The sequence below is a fragment of the Anabrus simplex genome, chromosome 1, assembly GCF_040414725.1.
Source record: "Anabrus simplex isolate iqAnaSimp1 chromosome 1, ASM4041472v1, whole genome shotgun sequence".
In the NCBI taxonomy this organism is placed as follows: Eukaryota; Metazoa; Arthropoda; class Insecta; order Orthoptera; family Tettigoniidae; genus Anabrus; species Anabrus simplex.
The window spans coordinates 286,037,655-286,061,441 of record NC_090265.1 but is presented as its reverse complement, the minus strand read 5'-3'; the positions used below and the strand labels follow the sequence as shown (position 1 = coordinate 286,061,441).

At 39.2% G+C, this 23,787-nt stretch overlaps 1 protein-coding gene across 1 annotated transcript in view; it reads left to right on the top strand.

The window, feature by feature from the left end:
* Patr-1 (Protein associated with topo II related - 1) overlaps positions 1–23,787 on the top strand; it is a 490,596-nt gene that overhangs the window by 117,666 nt on the left and 349,143 nt on the right. Inside the window, exon 5 of the mRNA XM_067159788.2 lies at positions 5,000–5,191. Coding sequence (XP_067015889.2) covers positions 5,000–5,191 — 192 coding nt within the window. The remainder of the gene's footprint in view (positions 1–4,999; positions 5,192–23,787) is intronic.

Sequence of the window (23,787 nt, the reverse complement as noted above, 5' to 3'; positions counted from 1 at the left end):
GAGTTATCACTCCTGCTAATTACAAATAGTTACCCGCACTTTTGATGTTGCCATTTGAGGTTCCAATCAGTCCCCGGGCATCTGACAAAATATATGGGCCTACCTATAGAACTTAGGCAGCCATCCGCGATCTGTCTTGCTACTGTTAGAATAATAAAAACTTTTTCATAACTTACCGAGGATGCACATAGTTTTGGCTTCTTAGTGACAAAACAGTCCATCTTAAAAAAAAGTTACTTATATGGCACTAAATTTGTAACTAACGTGCAGCTCACAATCCTGTTAGTCTTTTCAATGCTGCAACTTAAACTAGTGGTGGGCAACGCTCTCGCTTGAGACTCTCGAGACTGACATCGCCGATCTCGAGAATCTCGAGACCGAGCCTCCTGAGGTGCAAGCTTTGCGACGTACCAGCAACTACGACTGTAAACTTGATAGTATTATTGCATGAAATAACATTCTCATATGAAAACGTGTGAACCAATAAATTTTGTCAAAAGCCCGGAAAAAATACTGCATGTTTAACTATGAACCCCTTAATACCATTAAAGAAAGTGAAAACAGAATGTCAGTATCTTAAACTGTTCAAGAGTTATTTCAGGTGGACTTCTTAGCTGAATAACCCATACAATTTGTTAATACTGTAACTGTAGATAGGATGTACATCTACCTGGATACCTCGCAACCGTTGTCGACAGGGTAGCTTCTTGTGGTGCAGACCGGGCCGGAGGTGTTTTGTGACGATACCTCATCATTGATATTAATGCATTTTTAAGTGCCGGATCATCCCAGAAGTATTTCTGCTGACGTATTTGACTTATTTTGAACAAGCAACACAGCGGGTTTTGCTGTGTGACATCTCTTCAAAATAACCGTCCTCCATGACTTACGTTGCGTTTCGGACATCGTCTTCAAGTTGTCGCGTACAACTAGACACAATTACATATTGCACAGTCATATATCGAAGCACCTAATTATGACGCGAGTGCTCTAGAACATTGTAAGGAATTATTTCCTTCGTCGCCAAAATATTGGTAAACACAAGCAGTGGTCATATGTTATTGAATGTGGGGTCTGATAACGATGTACACCTACCTGTCGAAAGAATTGGAGCAAACTGAATCATTTTAGATTACACATTCCACTCATGCGTAATGGTGGTTGCATATGCATCAAGGCGTATCTTGCCTCGTCTCGAGTTCGAATAATCCACGCCTCTAGTAACCAGGTACGTGTACATACAGTAGTCGTAAGGTTCTGTACTTAAACCACTCATTCGTGTACCTACCACTGCATACAATGCCAGAATGCGTATCCTTTATAATTATGTTATACTGCGTCAAAGTAGACCTCGGTAGAAATGAACTCCCTAGTCGCTCGTTGACACGTATTTACGAAATTGAGAAGGCTCGTGGTTGGTTATTCGCATACTCGACACAAACAACATTCAGCTCCGACTACCTGTAGGCCTACGACACGCTGCTTGCCGCACAATGCGGGGACAATGCTCTCGAGATCTCTCAAAATTTCTCGCGAGAAATAGTGCTTGCGCTAGTTCCGAGAAATCTCGAGACCTTGTCTCAGACTGCCCATCACTAACTAAAACACAGCACATCTCGCAACCACGGTACAACTCAAGGATCCCCAGGACGTTGTTGTTTCCTGGAACCAATGAGCAAAAGCTGACTCGATGTTGTAAGTTTGCAATTGTTTCTGGCCATGGCCCCCGTTATCTCGGTGGTCACATTCAGGCCCCCTGCTGAGTAATTCTTTGTTAATTGCCCTTTCCTCATCTCTTGACATTAGTCAGCACCCGGTTACTTTCCCAATACTGAAGCCTCTACAGGGAAATATCCCCGTGCATCACAATCCTAAGTGTTTTCCTTTCATTCAAGCAGTACAAAGATATGGCCCTATTGAGCCTTACTAGTAGATTCTTTGTCGCTACGTTAATTTAACTTTTCGGTATAAATTCTTAAGTTGTTCATACCGTACATAAAACAACGGCTGATCCTCGCTCTAGTTTCAGGAAACAGGTCTTGGGAGGGGACCTGCCCCCTCCCCCGGCTATGCCAGTTAAGGTGACAGTGTGTTCATTGTGTTGTGTTGAGCTAACCTGTTCAGTTTTTAAAGGCTCTCAAACCCTCTATTTCTGGATTGCCAAATTGACTGTACTCAGTATCTTAAACATCCTATAGTTAAGTTTTACTTTTGGAATATCAAACTTTTCTCAAACTTCTTCACATTACCTCTCTCATCAGTAAATTGAAAGTTCCAAACTACATTGATTATGCTTGTCTATTGCCATGTGGCACTACACACACGTAGGTCTGCATCAACAATAGGCTTACTTGCTACATACATCCTGATTATCACCCTTAATATCACTGCTTCCAACAGGCATTCTTTAGTTTCCTTTTGATCCTCTAGAAAATTAACACAAATAGTTACTGTACATGCACAAAAGCTTTGGTGTCCATCAGTCTGCAGGCTAATGTGTATACATGGAAGCAGTGTGAAACAAAAGAATAGCCTAAAAAGGCTGTGTTTGCATGAGCACAGGTTCCTTTATTGAAAGTTTCTGTATAAACTCCTCTCACATTCTTGTGTAATTTGAACCTTTTAAAGGTAAAAAATTGACAGAGTACCATGTGTTCCACTCGTCAAACTATCTTGGGGCCAGAATAATTGCACGCAAATGGCATTCGTCAGAGTAAGCCAGTGGGTTGTCCAGCCCCGCAGTGTAGGGGACAACGCGTCCGCCTGTCACATGGCGGCCCCGGGTTCGATTCCCGGCCGGGTCAGTGGTTTTTAATTGTAAATCTATATATATAAAATAAGAGTTTTGTCTGTACATTGCTCAGAATTTCTGTATCGGCCATGTCCATAGTAACAAGAAAATGCATTTTTTACTTTTCCGTAATTTCTGTCTGTCTGTCTGTATGTATGTACACGCATCACGAGAAAACGGTTGAAGAGAATTTAATGAAAATCGGTATGTGAAGTCGGGGGATGAGTCTCTACAATCTAGGCTATAAATCATTTTGTTCGTTCTGAGTGAAATGGTAGTTTAGGGGAAGGCCTAAAATTGAATTCTCAACTATTTATGTTATTAGTGGTCTATTGAAAATCGGTATGTGAAGTCGGGGGATGAGCCTCTACAATCTAGGCTATAAATCGTTTACTCACGCTGAGTGAAATGGTAGTTTAGGGGAAGGCCTAAAATTTAATTCTCAACTATTTATGTTATTAGTGGTCGTATTTTAAAGAAAATGGGTATGCAAACTTGGGGAATACGTTGCTACAATCTAGGCTATCAATAATTGTATTCACGCTGAGAAAAATTGTAGTTTAGGGGAAGGCCTAAAATTTAAATCTCAAATGTTGTTATTAGTAGTCCTATCTTGATGAAAATCGGTATGCAAAGTCAGGAAATAAGTCCCTATAGACTAGGCTGTAAATTATTTTATTCACACTGAGTGAAATGGTAGTTTAGGGGAAGGCCTAAAATGTAATTCTCAAATATTTCTTATTAGAGGTTTAATCGATGAATGCTACATAACTAAGGTTATATAGTATTAAATTTCCTATTATTCATGTCTTATACATTGTTACTGTACTGGCTATGATCACAAAGATATTCATGAATTTGGATTTTTGTTACTAAGTCCATATCAGGGCCGAGTAACGAGAAAATGGGTAAACAGTGTTTTATGAAAATCGGTATGTAAAGTCGGAGAATAAGAAACTACAGTTTATGGTATAAAATATTTTACAAATCACAGAGTCGAAAGAAAACTAAATGTGAAGGCCTACAATATAGAAAGCTTATAACATTGATCAACAATACCATTACATTGACCATTGTTTGTCGTGATGTGCTTTGTGTCTTCTGTTGCCCCTCATCTCCGGTAGATAGGATTACTGCTGCGTACAGAGTATTTTTTATTTGATTTACGTTGCACTGACATAGATAGGTTTTATAGCGACGATGGGATAGGAAAGGGCTAGGAGTGCCTTAGGCCTTAATTAAGGTACAGGCCCAGCATTTGACTGGTGTGAAAGTGGGAAACCACGGAATACCATCTTCAGCGCTGCCGACAATGGGGTTCGAATCCACTATCTCTCGGATGCAAGCTCACAGCTGCGCACCTCTAACCACACGGTCAACTCGCCCAGTCGTACAGAGTGTAACAGCCTGTCTGAATATTGATGGGAAGTAGCTGGGGAGTTAGATAACTTTCTTCTCAAGCATGCCATTCCCCTGCTTTATAAATTTTCTGATACTACTGGTACGTAACACACTGGATCATCATAGCATTCGGGCTATTGAATCCCTACTCTGAGGCACTGATTGGAATGAACAGCATGCATATTTAGTGGAATAATGGCAGATGAGTGTTCATGGCAATCTGCGGCCTGGTCATCCCAGCTCTGGAACTTTGGACTATTAGATTGGCACCGCAATCTAACCGCAGCACTGTTCGTTAAAAGTGATAAAACGTGGGGCTTTCCATTTGATAGAGTATTTTATGTGATAGCATTGCTTTTAATCGCTACATTCATACTTACGTTTTTGTAATGACCTATGTTGATTTCAGGTTAGGAAAACCACAAAGTCAGTCTTTCTGAGAATCCCGTAGCGAAGCACGGGTACATCAGCTAGTAATTAATATGCCTGGCCTGGGGATTGGGTGTTTGTGTCGTCCTTACTGTTCCCTTCCTCACATTCAACACTTTACAGTTCCACCATTTCCAAATACATGCAGGTTCACAACATATGGTGCAAAGTAGGAGCAAAAGATCTTCTTAGGTCGACGCCCTGAATAAATAGCATTTTAAAAAAGAAAGCCAGTGGGTTAATACCCGTGTATCACTCATACTTGGATATTATTGTCTGGTATAATTCAAGAGTTCTATTTAGTATTTATATAACTAATACTTGCTAGGAAATTTGTTAATATCCTTAAGCTGACTCGGAATTATGTTTTTGTTTCAGGGTGTGTGCACAGTGGAAGAACTGGAGCGTGGGCTGATTTTGCAGCAAAGTAATAACTCCAGCGTACCTCCTGGCCTCACAAAACCTGTTTTGCGGTTAGAGGATGTGGAACGTGATCTAACTGCAAGTACAACTTATCCGGGCCTCGGTGTACCTATAGGTAGGGGTCAGCCGCAACTACAACAGCAGCAGGTAATTTAATTTACTATCTGACGTTTTATTGGAATGTTCTAAGTTTGGTATTTCTTCTAATTGCAGAAAACCATCCCGTCAGAATTTAATATTACATTGGAAAATTAACATCTTGTTCCTTCATTGTAAACTGCATAATAAAGTTTGAGAATTATACAACAACATGAACACTTAATGGCCCAGAAAGTAATTGGTTGACATTTTTTAAAATATGTGAGTACAAGTACGGTCCAGTCATTCTCTTGGGATTAATTTTGGTTAATTATCAGCAGTAGTAATACATCTTCAGTAATTCATACTCGTGGCAGTAATTCATACTCGTGGCAGTAATTCATACTCGTGGCAGTAATTCATACTCGTGGAGAATTTATGGTGTTCCACAAGGGGGAGATGGTTGCCGAATACTATTTTAGGCCATGTAGAGCAACTAAACATTTTTTGGGAACTACTTCTAAATTACAGCATTTTCTTTTTATTCTGTGGGATTCACCTATTTGAGTCTGAATTTCATAGTGAATGCACTAAAATCTGCGTTGATAAAAAGAAAGAAATTGGTTACTCAGGACACCCAGTAATCATTAGCACAGTATAAAGGTCAATGTTATAAGGTAATAACCCTGAAATGCTTTTGGCAGGGAAACGTTTCTGGACTGTAATAAAGGGATGTAAGAAGGGAAATGAATAGTGTTGGATGAATCAGGTGAACGCATTGTAGATCCTAGAGAAGCGGTAGGCAGAAGGAAAAAGTGAAAATCTCTTGAACATTAAAAGTGGTGTCTCAGCAGCGTACTAGCCGCCAGCATCTTGGAAAGGTGTAGCAATCCAACTGATGAGCCTGCTGATACACTGGGGTGAAAAGCTGGTAATTTCACAATTGACAAAGCCTAAAGAGCTTAGATGTTTTGTTTCTGTCGAAGTGTCAGAGTGAATCTTGTGGGGAAATGAACAATGAAGACCATGAAATTAAGCTCAAGGAAGTGAAAAGGATGGTAAATAAACTGCTTTTTCATAAAGCAATACGAATAGATGAAATTAGACCTTAACTGGTGGAATATAGGGAGAAAACGGGAATAAAATGGCTTTATGGAGTAATAAATTTGGCATTGGGACCTTCTGATTGGAGAAAAGCAGAAATTGCACCTATCTGTAAGCAAGGGAACAGAGCGTATTGAAACAGCTATCAAGGTATTTCATTGATCAGTAGACTGAGCAAGAAAAGGAGAGTGCAATCAATGATGGAAAGTAAGTTGGATGAAAACCAGTTTGGTTTCAGACCATAGAGGGCTGTCAAGACCAGATGTAGTATGCATGAAGTAATTGAAAAATGCTATGAGAGGAATAGACAGTTATTTTGTTTGTTTCATAAATCTAGAGAAGGCAAATGACAGGGAGTACCAAGAGAAAAGATGTTAGCTGTACTGGAGGATTAAGGGTAGGTTTAACAGGCAATGAAAGGCATTTATATTGACAATTGTGCCACTTTGAGAACTGATGGTAGAATGTGTTGTTGATTTAATGTACAGTAGTTACAGTGGTTAGGCAAGGCTGTAAATGTGTGGATAGGAGAATTGGTGCTGCCCACTCAGCATTTGGACCTTTTTTCCATCGTGCCTACATAAATAAGGAAGGACCTTACAGTGCATACCCAGAGCATAGTTTACTGTGCTATTGTCATATTGACATTGCTTTACGGTTGTGAAACTTGGATCCTCTACCATCAAGATATTAAAAAGCCAAAGCGTTTCCAGCTGCACTTCTAGTTTAACCCACCGGCTTACCTAACCGTCGGGATGCGCGAGCCTGTGCCCGGCTTACCTAACCATCGAATCGGCGGGGTAATGCAGCGCCCTGTTAATCTATAGTAAAGTGAAGGTAGTACGTTAAAAACTCAACAGATGGCATTACAGTCATTCTTTATATCTGAAGGAAGTCTCTTCTGCTGTATTTGAGTCGTGTTTAGGGGATTAACCGCATAATTGAAGATAGCATTGAGCTGATGTCACGGGTGTTCAGTGGGTAAAGATGAGTACGCGCATTGCTATTACCGAGCGAGAAATCGTGGATATTTTACTAAATGGTGATTGGTAAGAAGATAATATATTGGAAAGTTCTACCTGTGAATCTAGTGATGTGGATACATTATCTGTGCTTAGTGAAGTTAGTGGTAGTAATACGAGTCAAGAAGCAGATGTAAATATTACGAACGTAAATGTTCCGATGCACCTTAAGAATTACTAGGTGAGTTTATAGTGCATTGTTTTTTTTTTTTTTCACTGTAATGTAGCACATTCAATTGAAATGATTATTTTTGAGTATTTATGAAAGTTTGAAAACGTTTGAGCCAGTAGTTACAGTGATATTAACATTTAAGCGCAGTCTTGCATGGACCTTACAAACATCAGCATTTAAATGGTAATTTAAAGATCCGGAACTGATGTGTATAAGGTAAGCGGATGGGTTAACATTCCCATTACCACAGACACCACTTCCAAGATAGCTAAAGTTATTCACACTTTCAATTCTCTCTCTTTCAAGTGTGAGGTTACCACTATGCCACTGTTTTGCCTTCTCACAGTTAGCTTATATTCTTTAAACTTGCTGTTTCAATAGACCTATCTTCTCTGTACCTCCTGCTCTCCCCAGATTGCAGCACAGATCAGCAAAGACAAATGCATTCAATTCTTCAGCATCCACTGCTTTAATTTTCTTGGTTATTGTATCCTTGAGTAAAATGAGTTATGAAGATAATGAAGATACTATTCTGATCTGCCATTTCCCATTTACACCTTTAGTTTGTGTAGGCTCTTCCATATTCTACTTTTTGATATACTGAGGATCCAAAAACAGAACAATTCAGTTTACCCTCTTTCCCAGTACTTTTCCATTATTTGTGCTCTGCTATTGCTTATAGTCTCTTCTCAATTGTTTTCCACCTTTATCTTAAGGCATTGGGACAGTAGCGTTACCCTCTATAGTGAGTGAAATTCCTCTTACTTCCTTTTCTCAATAATAGTATAGTCAGCCCTTTCTTCCAATCATCTGATATCTTACTTTATTTCCATATTGCTCCTGGTGTACGATGTAGGCACCGCATAAAAGGTACGGTAGTATATAAATTAACGCAAGTGTAGTAGACTAGTACGCAGTTCAAAAAAATTAGGGAAACATGTTTTGTAACGTCTGGTATGTGAATGTTAATTTGGTAAATGGGATTCCAATGGTCGTACAGCATACCTTGAGACCTTAGCTACTAAGGGTATGTCAAATCAAAGTTGTATTCCACCTGTGCATTAAACAGTCAGGTGACCCTTCAAAACGAAGTGAATAGCGGTGCGTCGTGTGTCGTCGTGAGGTACACACACTACTGCGGTTGTTTGAGCACGTTGTACGTTAACCAGCACGTCCCACGAGACATCTTAACGAGGTTCAAGTCGCAAGGTCTGTCACTTTGATCCAGGAAGGATGGACTTTTTGTTGTGTTGCTGTGGATCTCAATGTCTCTCAGTCAGTTATTCAACACTTGTGGAATTGCTACAGCGAGACAGGCCAGTTCACAGGGAGGGTTGGACAAGGTTGTGGACGCATAACATCCCTACAGGATGACCAATATCTGACCATCTGTGTGTTGCGGCGTTGTTCAGTAACTGCCATAGAACTGAAACAAGGCCTCAGGAGGGTCACTGGAGTCACGGTGTCTGACCAGACATTAAGGAACAGGTTAAGAGAAGTGTCCTTTTGATCCAGATGTCCTGTTCAAGTGCCCCGTTTAACGCAGCAACATTGCGCAGCTCGCCTTCTGTCAACTGGCAACTTAGCCAATGGAGACCTCTGTTGTTCAGACGAGTCCAGATTTCCCTTGACACAGCTTGATGGACGTCAACGTGTATGGAGATACCGTGATGAATAGTACATGCCAAATGTTGTCCAGGAAGGCGACCGATTCGGACAAATTTCTGTGATAGTGTGGGGGTGGCATCAGTACTGATGACCGTATGGATCTTGTCATCGTCTGTGTTAATCTTACTGTTGCGGGGTACATCGAGAAGATACTGCTACAGAATGTGTTGCTTGCTGCATGCGGTGTTGGCTCTGAATTCATACTCGTGCACGACAATGCCAGGGCTAATGTAGTGCGCATCATCAGAGCTGTCTTGCAAGAACTGGACATTCAAGAGATGAGATGGCCAGCAGTGAGTCCTGACCTTAATCCCACCGAGCATGTGTGGGATAGGCTTGACAGAAATATTCCTGGGTGTCGTGTTCCACCACAGACTCTCCCAAGACCTTAAACAGGCTCTCATTGAAGAATGGAACCTGATACCGTAACTTGACCTCCGTCGACTTATACGGAGCATGCCACGTAGGTGCCAAGCTGTGAAAAATGCTCCTGCTGCAATGTGATGTCCGTTGACAAAAACATAGCATGCCACGTAGGTGCCATGCTGTGATAAATGCTCGTGGAGGACATACACCATACTGAAGCTCTCCAACTGTGATAAAAATCCACCTTGGAGGACTGTTATCACTTTGTTTTTGCCCCTATTTGGATATTTCCATTTGTTTTCTGAAAATGAACACGAATCCATCAATGTTCTTTTGTATACTTCAAAGGTAAAGAATAAAGGTTTAGTTGGTAATATACCTGGGTGTGAGGTATATAGAGCATGGCATGTTCCCCTAAGTTTTTTGAACTGTGTATAACTTGGAAACAATATTCTTAATGCATGGGTAAATAATACAAATATTGATGGTGATGATGATGATGATGATTATCATTATTATTATTATTATTATTATTATTATTATTATTATTATTATTATTATTATTATTATTATTATTATATACACGTGTTTGGCCCTCTAAGCAGCATGTAGAACCATTATTTAGCATTGGTATTCATGATCTTCCTGTTCTTCTTATCTTCCCAATACTTCCTCATCCTTTTACTATGGGCCTGTCATCTTTCTTGTGTCCACGCGTTTGTGAGTTTCAAATTTCTTGCAGTCGGTTTCTTGGGTGCAAATTTGCGGGTATTGATCATTTGTTGTACGTCTTTTGCGTGCAAGTAAAGTGAATCGCTCAGTCAGTGAATAGAGTTCCTCCGAGCTTTTTCGCATTCAAATTCTATCTTCAAAGTAGGGTCTAAATATTTCCCTGAGTAACTGCCGTTCCATTTTCTTAATGTCTCTAATGTTGATGTTTAATGATAATGTTTCAGTTGCGTAGAATTCCTCTGGGAGAAAACAGTGTTGTAGTGTCAGAGTTTGACCTTGGTAGAAAGTGATGTCTTGTTGTAAACGTTCCATGTGATTGTATAGGCTTTAGATAATTTTTCAGCGCGATTTTTATTGGCTTCCCTTTCCTTTCCAGTGCTCTTCCTAACTTCACCTAAGTACTTAAACTGTTTTGCTTGTGTGACTCTGCCATATTGTGTCACGAGTGGCACCAGGTTTGAGTTTTTGGAGTTCATGTACTGTGTTTTTTCGTAAGAGATGTGAAGGCCAGTTTTAACAGCAATCTCATGAGGCTTCTCGATGGCATCTCGATGGCATATTTGGCTTCCTCAGGAGTTCGGATAATCATTGCTAGATCGTCAGCGAAAGCAAGGCATTTTATGTTGACCCATTTAGCTTTTGTTCCCATATTGCACCCTACGGGTCAGGGTGACCACAGTTATTTTCCCAACTAGTCAGATAAATATCTCAGGGTATTCATGTTTCCAGAAAAATGGTTAATTTTTCTATAATTTGGTTTAACGTGCGTTCAAAGAGAAGATAGTGACACCATGTATGTATGTTTAGTCCTCAGCCCGAAGGCTGGTTGGATCCTCAACAGTTCCGCCATCAGCTGTCATAGATGGCCTAGGCATCACTGAAGAGGTGTACTAGGGAAATGAGGAGTGAGGTGGTTTCCCGTTGCTTTCCTCGCCAAGCCAGAAGTTGCTATTACATATCAGACTGCCAAGCCCACTGAAATGCATGCACTAACTGACCCTATGAGCAATATTTTCACACCATTCATAGCAGGGACTGGCTGCAAAAGGAATGGCATTACTAGCATCACTCATACCTCAGTCACTTTCATTTTGTCCAAGCCAAGGATAAAGCTGAGACAGATCAATGAAAGTAACAAAATTGCTCTAGCCTATACCAGAAGACATAGTGCACTGTAAACACCATACGCGGTTCAAAATTCCGTAATTCAACGCTCAGTAGTGGATTCCGCATACGTATACTTCAATCAACATTTCCAAAGACACATCCACATATCGGGAACCTTACTCACTAAATACAACTACAGACTATCACTACAAATGAGAACTCATTTGATTATATAAAATTTAATCAAGAAACACATTTATTAAATTAATGAGAATCGCAAAAGAAATGGTTAAATGTCAAATATAGCACGTGAACTTCCAATCATGAATCTAATAAACAAATATTTTAACTTCTGAATCAATTATTTTAAGTCAGCGCTGGCTTATTTCTAATCTAAGTTTGCATATCTTAACATTCTGGGTTGAGTATTCCTGAAATGAATTCACGTTTTGTTTCAACTTCCTATTAAAATTTAAATCTGGTCATTTAGGTATACAAATATATCATAATCTTCTGACCACGGTCAAAGTTCAGTATGTCAATAAATTATTCTATCACTTGCGGTGTTAACTATTCACCATCATCATTATTCATATTATCGTGGGAATGATCTGAATTTCAATAAAAGTGTCCTGAATTCTAATATCAGTGATCTGAATTATATTAAAAATTATCTGAGTTCGTTGGTGCTGAATAAAGTGAAGGAAATGAGAAATCGAATGACGCACTAAGTTTCTTGGTCCGATTGCCACTTAAAATACGGCTCCTAGCTAAATATTCGCTCATATAGTATTTCAAATTAAAAACATCGATGATATCCTACGTAAATCTCATATTGTTTCCCTACTCTAGCTAGATAATTTCTTATGTAACGTATTCCAGTTCAATATGCACGTAGCCAATAAGCATTTATCATATATAGATGTGCAAGTGCCTATATTACGATATCTCAATATTACATTATCATATCAGTTACATACTAGTTTCATCTTCCACGCAATCGACATTCATTCAGAATACGACATAATCATGCATAAATCTACCTATCACCGGTTGTTACTACTGTTAAACCATTCTCAGACTTCATTTAAATATACATAATTTTATTATCCATACCTCGCTATAGTTCTTCCCTGGGGCATATTTCCTTTCCGTAGTTGCTTTACTTGTGCCCTTATATCGCACATTATATATATATATCATATACGTCTTACTTCTTATTAATCTGCGCAATATTTCACTTAAAACACCATATATACTTCCATTATTTCATCTATAACCTTCATTTCAACCCTTATTTAACTCATTCAGCATCTACAATTAACGCGTTTAACCTCCAATATTCATTAAACATAACGAGACGCAACATTCCTTTAGCGCAGAATTCATTCCTTATAACACGTTTTATCGTACAATTCAACACATAACCCCAAATACGGTGTCTACTCTTCCAATATAATCATTCAGCAAAGAGTATGGTAACTTAAATTAAACAATTCAAAACATGCGTCCCTCTATGACGTAATCTGGATTCGAATGGTACTATATCACTCATGGATCTTTCTAGCTAACCGGGATTCTTTGCAAACATCTGTTACACTGTCACTTTTAAATCGTATTCTCACTCCTCTGGTTAAGATAATATAGCAAATACATAACCATTATGTCACGAGATATCGTCTTAAGTTCACACTGCACTTCCTTATATTAATTGCACACTTAATAATTTCATGCTTAGGCTATTCAGTTCTATTGCATATACTGGTAATACTTTACATAAGAAATTATACTACTTATTACTATTACTTAGCTCGTCATTCAATATCTCGGGCCTTAGTTGCTCTTCTTCAACTGCTCCACGGTCTGGTCACAGGCCTTGGATCGAGAACTGAACAGGTCCTCCATCTCTGGTACCTCGGGTTGAGTGACCTCCTCCACTCGGGTCAGGTGGTTTTAACTGCCAGGACGACATCTCTCTCCAGGTTGGTCTATGCCGATTTAGCAAGCCATCATTTCCTCAGGAATACAGTAGATAATATACATCAATTCTGAAACATATGTATTCATCATGGTTCTGTGAAGTCTTAGAGTGTTTATCGTTGATAATTCTATATATATTTGCTAGCCTTCCTCTGCAGAAATATTTTCTTATTCCTTGAGGCCAGTAGAATATTATTTGCTTCCTCTAGTCGTATATTCAAAGTTACAATTAAATTAGAATCTAGCGGGTTCCACCTTTTCAATACAAAATACAATGTTGTTGGATGGTATTTACAACATTATTTATTACAGAACATGTTTCGGTGCTCAATTTTTGACACCATCATCAGCTGCTCAGAGTGTGCGAAAAAACTTGGCAATCTAAACATTAAACAACATATTGTCATACGTAACTAGAATATTGCACTAGTTAAATCCTAAAACATCTACAGTAAATTATGCTATATTAAAACTCTAATATGTAACAAGAGAATTCTTGTAAGTCATAAATATAAAAATTTTCGTCTGTTTGATGAGTTGTCTTCACATTCCTTAATGTCTGTGATTTTGTACTATCGTACTATCGAATTCAAATGCGAACTTAAGCTTGAGGATTTAAAATTGTATGCAATCCATTTGATGTTAAAATGTTCATTTCATGTATATAATAACCACTTAGATGGATTAAAAGCTCGTTATATACAATATGATTGTTAAAACTGGGCCGTCTTCTTAAATTTATTACGTACAAAAAACTTCGTATTTTTAATGCTGTATGCGTGGTTAGAACTGTAATTTCATTTGTCCTACAGTTGTTAGGCGGACATGTCTTCTCAGTTCAATAGAACCCTGCAATAATGAAACCCAATGTTAAGAGAAAAGCGAGAATATTGATAAAGAAAACTAATTGAATCTAACTGTTGATACGGCTGACTCACCTCTAAAGCTGTGTAATTTGCGTGACGGCTGCGGCGCGATGTGTCTGCTAGTATCCTGTGCTCTGTGATGAAGCGCAGGGAAGGAGAAGTAGGGGCGGCAAAGGGGAAATTTCTAGAACGTCGAACTTTTTGGGAGAGAGTCCGGGGGGCGTTGTGGACGAAGACAGTAGTAAGCAAAGTTGTTATGTAGAGTTCGGAATACGCTCGAATTTTCTGGAATCTTTAACTCAGGGCCATCCAAACAGCGCTTCCCGAGCGCTAGCGCTCTGGCCGCGCTCCAAGCCAGTGCTCCGAGCGCTTTGAGGGAAGGTAGTTTCGGTAGTGGTGGGAGGAGCTTGGCTAGCTGAGCGAGCGGTCTGCCCGCCGGGCCGAAGAGAGCAGCCGATTTTTTAGTGTGCCATTGAGATTTTATGTTTAAAAAAACACAATTTGTAACGGCATTACAGTGCCAACCACAGGGATTATTACGGTGATTTGACAGACGCCAGTCGCTAATCGAAGTTGGAAGAATTGAAAGAAAATTTCAAGCAGCGCTGTTCTGTAGATATTATTGTTTTAATTTTTAAATGCTTGTTTACAAATGGGAATAAATAAATGATTGAATTATCTGAAGAACATTAAAGTTGTGACTTGCTGTATTTTTGTCTGACAGGAGATTGAGGAGAGTGAGGTTGGTGGACCCACTTTACGAACAAGCTACAAATGTTCATCGCAAATTGCCAAAGCTGGGAAACCCTTCGCGGAAGGGAATGTAATCAAGGAGTGCCTAATGGACGCGGCGGCACGTATTTGTCCTATGGAGCTAGTTGAGAAATTTCACAAAATCTCTCTTTCTCCTCACACTGTACCTCGCAGAATAGACAATATGGCCGTTGATATGGAACAACAATTAATGGAGAATGCAGCAAATTTTGTATCCTTTTCCATCGCCCTCGATGAATCAACCTACATGGCGGACACAGCTCAGATCGTTATTTTCATTCGAGGGTGGATGACGATATTCGGCTCACCGAGGATTTCCTAGTCTTGGTAGCTCTCAAAGACACCACTACCGGTTTCGATATTTTCAAAGCAGTGGAGTGTGTTTTTGAGTCAATGGGATTAAAATGGGAGCGGTTCACGAGTGTAACGACGGATGAAGCTCCTGCATTACGTAGTCTACGCACGGGGCTCCTCAGCTATGTAAAATTAAAAATGACAGAGCGGTACTACCCTAATGGCGGCGATCCAGTGCTTGGTACACCGGGAGGCAATCTGTGCAAAAGTCGCCAAACTTAAAGACGTAATCGGAACAGTTGTGCGAGTGGTAAATTTTATTCGATCCAATGGACTCACGCACCGTCAATTCAAAGAGTACCGGGCGAGTTGGCCGTGCACTTAGGGGCGCACAGCTGTGAGCTGGCATTTGGGAGATAGTGGGTTCGAAGCCCACTGTTGGCAGCCCTGAAGATGGTTTTCCGTGGTTTCCCATTTTCACACCGGGCAAATGCTGGGGCTGAACCTTAATTAGTACCTTAAAGGCCACGGCCGCTTCCTTCCCATTCCTGGGCCTTTCTTGTCCCATCGTCGCCATAAGACCTACCTGTGTCGGTTTGACGTAAAGCAAATAGCAACAAAAAAAAACGCAAAGAGTTCTTGGATGACATCGAAGTGGAGTATCCGGATATCCCGTACCATGCAGAAGTAAGATGGCTGAGCAAGGCGAAGGTGCTTCGAGTTTTTTGCTTGCGGAATGCAACAGATACCTTTTATGACATGAAACGGCGGCCCGAAATTATTTTGCGTAATCATAAGTGGGTGGCGGACTGGGCCTTTTTAAGTGACATTACTGTCCATCTGAATACCTTGAACACTTCGCTTACCGAGCTCGATAGCTGCAGTTGCTTAAGTGCGACCAGTATCCAGTATTCGGGAGATAGTAGATTCGAACCCCTCTGTCGGTAGCCCTGAAGATTGTTTTCCGTGGTTTCCCATTTTCACACAAATGTTGGGGCTGTACCTTAATTAAGGCCACGGCCGCTTCCTTCCCAGTCCTAGCCCTTTCCTGCCCCATCGTTGCCATAAAGACATATCTGTGTTGGTGCGACGTAAAGCCAATAGCAAAAAAAAAAAAAAAAAAAAAAAATCGCTTCAGGGCGAAATGCACAATATCTGCTATTTGGTGGAAGAAATTCATGAGTTCAAATGAAAATTGATTTTGTGAGAAAACCAGTTGCGTGCAAGGAACACAGGACATTTTCCATTGGTTGAAGCAGTGAAATAAGGTGTCGACATTGATGAGTACTTGCAGGCAATTCGCCAATTACAAGAAGAGTTTGAAAAGAGATTTTCAGAATTATCAGAACCCCAAGGGGTGTTAGATGCAATTGTTCGAACATTTTCTCTTAGTGCAGACAGTGCTCCACAGCTATTTCAATTAGAGTAGCTTGAACTGCAGTGCAATGTTCGTTTTAAAGACCGCTTTCTAATGTCACGAAGTTTGGAAGAATTTTATAGTGGCTTTCCGCAAGAAGAATACCCCCTTTTATATAAACATGCATGTAAAGTTCTATCAATGTTCGGCTCAACGTACATTTGTGAGCGTTTATTTTCGGTTCTTAAGCTTACCAAAAGTAAACACCGTGCAACGATGAGCGATAGAAACTCGCGTAATTGTTTAAGAATATTGGTATAATATTGGTAAAATTTTGTTGAATTTTCCTCTCAGGTATGTTCAAATTTCAGTTTTGAATAAATCGCATTACTGTATTCTTTACTTAACACTTGATTTTGTTTCCTGCATATTCCATACATCGGAGTACCTTTCGATTTGTTTATGCGGTATATTTGTTATGGCAAAACAGCCCTATCAATATGATGTCAACAAACCCGCAAAAGCCGTCGGACGCACGACTTTACGTACGTATCTAGTTAGCGCGGTCCGAACATCGTCTGTCTCAGGTCTCCTCGCTGCCACACTGTAGTGGTGGTAGGGGAAGGAGCGCTAGTCTGACTGTCCAGTGCTCCCCGAGCGCGGGCGCGCTCTCGGAGCGCAATAGCTGGATGGCCCTGCTTTAACTTGTAAAGTAAAAGAATCAAACAATCAAATAAAATCTTGGGTTTTTCCGAGATTTCATTCAAATTCAGGTTAGCGTTATAGTATTGGTCTAGATGTATTAGACATGCCTCCGTAATGTCAAGCTTCTGTCCCTTAGACAGTGTTTCCATGATCTCGAGGTCTTTATCTATGTCTGTAAATTTATGCTTGTACTCATGGATGCCTACCGCTGAGAATCTGTGATATTTTACAGCGTTAAGGTGTTCTTGATACCTGACATTAAAGCTACGCCCAGTTTGCCCTATGTATCCGCTTCCACAGTCCCTACATTCGAACCTATATACCCCTGATTTAGAATATGGATTGACTTTGTTGACAACCGAAACATTATGTAAAACTGTTGTACTTCTATTATCTGTCTTGAATGCGATCCTAATGTTACGTTTCCTGAAAATATTTGTAATTCTGTATACATCTTTATTAAACGTGAAAGTTGCAATTTCCTTTGCTTCTATTTTATTTTTCATCAGACTCGTGTGAGGGCGATATTTGAATTTGCTTATTATTCGTTCTATAAAGTTCTCTTTAAAACCATTAGCTTTAGCCATAGCTCAGGTAATGTTCAGTTCCTTGTCCAAGTTTTGTTTGGACGTTGGTATACTAAAAGCGCGATTCACCAAGCTATTATAGGTCGCACATTTATGAGCTAAGGGGTATATCGAATCATTACGTATTGTAACTGCAGTTTGTGTGGGTTTTCTGTAAATACTAAAAGAAAATGAAGAAGCGTGTCTATTGATCTTTAGGTCTAAATAATTAATGGATTTTTCTGTTTCGGATTCTAAAGTAAATTTTATATCCGTATCTATTGTGTTAAGATTATTAAGAGTCGTAGAGGCGTTGGTTATGCGTTCATCCAAGATAACAAACGCATCGTCTACATACCTAGACCAAACTAGAACATTCTTGAATTTTTCATTATTAATTATTTGTGTGTCCTCTAGAAAATCTAAATAAATTTCTGCCAAAATTTCTGAGGCTGGAGACCCCATTGCAAGGCCGTTTTGTTTATAAATGATCTGGTCGAAAGTGAAATAGTTGTTATTGATCAGCAATTTTAAAACCGTCATGAATTCATCAATTTCAAGCTTGCTTAAGTGACTGTAGTTTTTTCAAATTTTTGGCAATAATGGGGAGCAATTTATTAGTTTTGATATTAGGAAACATATTTACTATATCAAAAGAATGTATTGTGTGGTGATCCTGTAATCGAAATTTAATTAATTCTTTAGTGAATTCTACGGCATTCTTTACGGATTTATTTGCAGTGAATCTGTAATGTTGTTTTAAGAATTTCTGAATATACTGCGCTAATTTATAAAGGGGGCTAGGTTTGTAATTGATAATTGGCCTAATGGGGACTCCGGCCTTGTGGATTTTTGGCAGCGCTTTAGCGATAGGAAGGCTGGGGTTCATGCTAATTAATTTCTGCTTCTCATATTCATTAAAGAGGAAAGAAGATGTCTTCAATGTTTGTTTCAATTGCTTCTGCAATGACTGAGTCGGGTCCTTCTTAATAATAGAAAAAGAGTTATCATTAAAAAAGGTTTTTGTTTTTTGGATGTAATCAGCTTTATGCATGATAACGGTTACGTTGCCTTTATCTGCTTTAGTGACTATAAGCTCTTCGTTTTTTATTTTCTTTTTAAGTTCAAATATTTGTTTCCTATCCTTGAAAGAATCTTTAGGGATGACAAACTTATTATTATTATTATTAATATTATTATTATTATTATTATTATTATTATTATTATTATTATTAATATTATTATTAGCATTATTACTATTATTATTAACCGTTTTGTTCAGCTGTTTCTTTACTTCTATGATGAAAACAAAGAGTGGGTGGCTTGTAGTTGCTCAGTTCTTCCCTAAAGGTTCTGATTTTGATTGATATTGAAGTAAAGGAACTTGGTGCCTTCAATACTTTATTGTATTTGATATATCTTCCTTATGCGATATTACAACTTGATGACGAACATGACTGTTGCATGCATAACAATTTCTTAACAATAAATAATCGTCCGACTAATCGGAAATAGGCTCAGAAAGTGCCAACTTCAATTAATGAAATAAATTTATAAAATTCTCTTCATAACAGGTTCTTTAGAAATTCCATGTGTTGTTTCTTTTGAAGTTGTCATCAATTTCTTCTAATGTGTTGAGGTGGTATATGCATTTAATTCGTCCAAGTATTTTGGACGTTCACTTCTGGGTTTCAGAAAATATCGTCCAATTCTCTGGCGTTTGGTGGCTGTGCCAATTCTTCCAGCCTTGAATACGTGATTCCAGAGTTTTATTACCCCCGTTTCCGTGGGGGTTGGCTGAGTTTTCTTGATGGTTCTTGGATGGTCTCAAGAAGTTTGTCCCATGTTTGTACATTTGTTTTTGTAATGATTGCGCAAACTCTTGTGAGTGTTCTTTCAGATATTCATCAATCCGTAGGATTTTAGGTTTTTTGATACTTTCTTCGATTGGGTCTGAATCAAATTTTGATTTGTGAGAGATGGTGGTCGCACTCCACATAACCCTAGCGTACTCTCATGTTTATCATTTCCAGGGAAATCTTCCTGGCGACCGCGTCGTGGTCAATCTGATATTGGTGATTTCTGTGTAATCATTTTTCGTGGTGTTTTCTTAAAATGTGTAGACATCAACTAGAGATTGGCCATTCCATATACAATAATAATTATTAAAATAATGTCGTATGGTCCCCCTTTTTCAATACTATATTATGCAATATTATTGAATTACATTACTAAACTAGGGATTAGTTTTGGCCTTGGCTGGCCATCTTCAGCCTTAAAGGATTACATCTAATAACTAAACAATAATGTAAAAACACACTTGACATGAAAACGAATGTAAAATCACACAATTAACATTAAAATCTGTGATGAACTAAGTGTAAAATCTGAACAATAAATTAGGCTCTAAATTCTTACCATCTGGAGTATGCTTATCATCCAGACTCTTTCTTGTATTGATATTCATAGAATTGTTAGTTCCATCACTGCTAATCATTACAATTTCAATTGCAAAATGGGAACTGCTAAATATTGATTCTGTAGTCAGATCATCAATTACCAAATCAGCTTGAGTAGTGTTAGCAGTATGCAAGCCACTGGATGCCACTGTAAATAACGACCAGCTGATGCAAAACTGCTAGATGGTGTTTCCACATCGACCAAGGTAAATAAAATGAAATGTTCCCATAGTGCATATTAAAAACATGCTGAAATGCTGTTGGACGTTGTCAGGACAGCACATGAAGATATGGTTAAAACTGACACTTTCTTAATTTGTGGCTGGTATAAATTTGCAATTCATTACGGTGTCCATGAAGTTAACCTGAATAAATGATAAAATTAGATAAAATTAATGAATAGAAGGGGGAGAGAGAGAGAGAGAGAGAGAGAGAGAGCGCGCGTGTTAGTCAAATGGCATAGGATATATGAGACGTACCTCTCGTTGCTGCATGTGATGCGTGGTATATTGTTGTTTGCCTCATACTAATGGTTGTGGGATTCAAAGGAAAAGGAAGGGGCAGGGCAAGGAGAGAGGGGCGGGGCAAAGGGTTAGGGGGTGGGGGCAAGGGGAGAAGTTGGAGAAAGGAGAGAAGGGAAAGGGGGCGAAATTTTGGCAGGGCCGAAGGACGTGGGAAAAGAGATGGCTGCTGAGGAAAGGTGCTGTAAATATTATGAAAAACTGAATTATGACTTGCTGAATTGAAGTTTCTAAAAGTGGGAATTAAAAGGTCAAATAAGATATTTGGCTTTTCTGAAATGTCATTATGATTCAGGTTAAAATATTGATCTATATGTATGAAGCAGCTTTCAGTAAATTTAAGGAGGGGTCCTTTGTTGATGATTTTGAGAATTTGTATATCCTGTTTTATGTCTGTGAATTTGTGATTATAGTCATGCATATGCTGTCCTACAGCTGAAAATTTATTGTTCTTCCGGGCATTGACGTGTTCCGAGTACCTTATATTGCAAATAATCCTGTATACTCCTGATTTTGAAAACTATTGAACTTGTTTATGGATGTGGCATTATGTAAGACTTGTGCATTCCTATTGTTGGTTTTGAAAACTACTTTTACATCGTGCTTTTTAAAGATGTTGGTGAATTTATAAATTTGTTCGTTGAACGTAAAGATAGAAAGGGAGGAGTTTTTTTGTTTATCCTTTTTCAAAGTGGTCGAGGGGCGATATATTTATTATTTTTGCAATAAAGGAACTGTTGTATTCATTAGATTTAGCTATATTACGAATGGTGTTCAACTCAATTTTGAGGTCTCTTTCAGACATTGGAACATTGAAGGCTTGGTACACCATGCTGTTGTACGCTGCTGGTTTGTGAATTTGGGGGTCTGAAGTATCTGACGGATTGTAGTGACTGACTGGGTGGGTTTTCTGAAAATCCTATATCTTAAGTAGCTTGGGTGCCTGATAATAGTTAAATCTAAAAAATTAATTTTCTGCTCAATTTCGGATTCAAGTGTGAATTTTATATGCAGGTCAATGTTGTTTAGGTTAATGAGTGTGGTAGCAGCGTCTCTGATGCTCTCATCCATAATTATTGCGGTGTCATCTACATATCTTGCCCAGAAAAGGATGTTGTCAAAGTGATTATTATTATTATTATTATTATTATTATTATTATTATTATTATTATTATTATTATTATTATTATTATTATTATTTTGGTGTGTTCCAAGAAAAATCCATGTAAATCTCGGCTAAGATCCCAGAGGCCGGCGCTCTCACAGCCAATCCTTCTCGTTGATAAATAACTTTATCGAAAGTGAAATAATTGTTGCGTAGACATGAAATCCTGTATTTCTAATATACTTAGCCCGTTGTATTTGCTTAAATTGTTTTGAATGATGGGGTATGCCTTCTAGATATTTGTATTCTAGGATACATGTTTACAACGTCGAGTGAGTGGAGAGAATGATTGGATTGAATGTTAAACTTTTTAAATTTATCAATCAATTCATTAGTGTTTTTGACGGATTTGTTTGGCAAATTCTTAAAAAACTTTGCCAAGAATCTACTATGCTGGTATAGCAGGGGGACAGGTGATAATCCTACGTGGCGCATCCCAGGTGGCGGATAGGGGTTCCTAACTGGCTAGCCGGCGGACTTCAGGGAAACAAAATAACTCTTGCGGACCAAACACAAAACCCCGCTGTGGGTGGGGGACGCAGATGAAGAATACACCCACGGTATCCCCTGCCTGTCGTAATAGGCGACTAAAAGGGGCCCCAAGGGCTCTCAGTTGGGAGTGTGGGTTGGCGACCACGGGGCCCTTAGCTGAGTCCTGGCATTGCTTTCACTTGCTTGTGCCAGGCTCCTCACTTTCATCTATCCTGTCCAACCTCCCTTGGTGAACTCTTGTTCTTTTCCAACCCCGAATGTATTAGAGCATTCGATGCCTAGGGAGTCTTTCATTTTCATGCCCTTCGTGGCCCTTGCCTTTCTTTGTCTTTGAAGTCTTTCTTCTTTGTCTTTTTCTTTGAAGTGACGGATCACTACTTCTTTTTTCTCTTTGTCTACCTCCTGTGGGTGGGGGATGCAGACGAAGGATACACCCATGGTATCCCCTGTCTGTCGTAAGAGGCGACTAAAACGGGCAACCAAGGGATAATCAAATTAGACCCATGAGACTACTTGTAATTAGTACCATCGCACAGGGAACACCATGGGTTGTATTTACTTGCACGTAATACTACTACATTAGGTACGCAATAGGTTTGTGATTAGTAGCGACAGTGTGTGAATTGGGATGTGGGTCCTACAGTACCTGTGATCCGTACCCCTGTATGAGGGACACCATGGTTCTGCCTTACCTGTGCCCAGTTCCCACTATGTAAGGAATACCACGGGATAGTACGAGTCCCCGTGGTTAGTCCACTTATGTGAAGAACGCCATAGGTTTGCGTTGCCTTTATAGGTTTGCGTTGTCTGTGTTACATGTGCGCATTACACTACCTGTGAATAGTACCATAATGTGTGGAATACCGCGAGTCTTTGCTACTCTTGATTAGTACGACAACCTGACAAATTGCATGGTTCTAAATTCCTAGTGATAAATACCATTATGCGGGGCTGATGACCTGGATTTTGGACCCTTTTCGACTATAAGCATTATCGATTCAGCATCGTACTATAGAAGCAGTCCCTCGGTCAGTAATACTATTGTTTTGTGCCAGCTTCTGTGCATGTGAGGCAGTGTGGGTCGGATCCACTGATTGTTTTTAATTCATCTCCATCCATCTATTCATTTTTCGTCCTCACGCTTTGAATTCTGGTCAGTGGAGGATTTTGGTCTATTAATTTGTCATTTAACTTCGTCTCATTTCGTACCATTAGGGGCTGATGACCTCATTGTTAGGACCCTTTAAACAAACATCAATCAAACATCAATAAAAAAACTTTGAATGAATTGTGATTCTTTATATAATGGTCTACA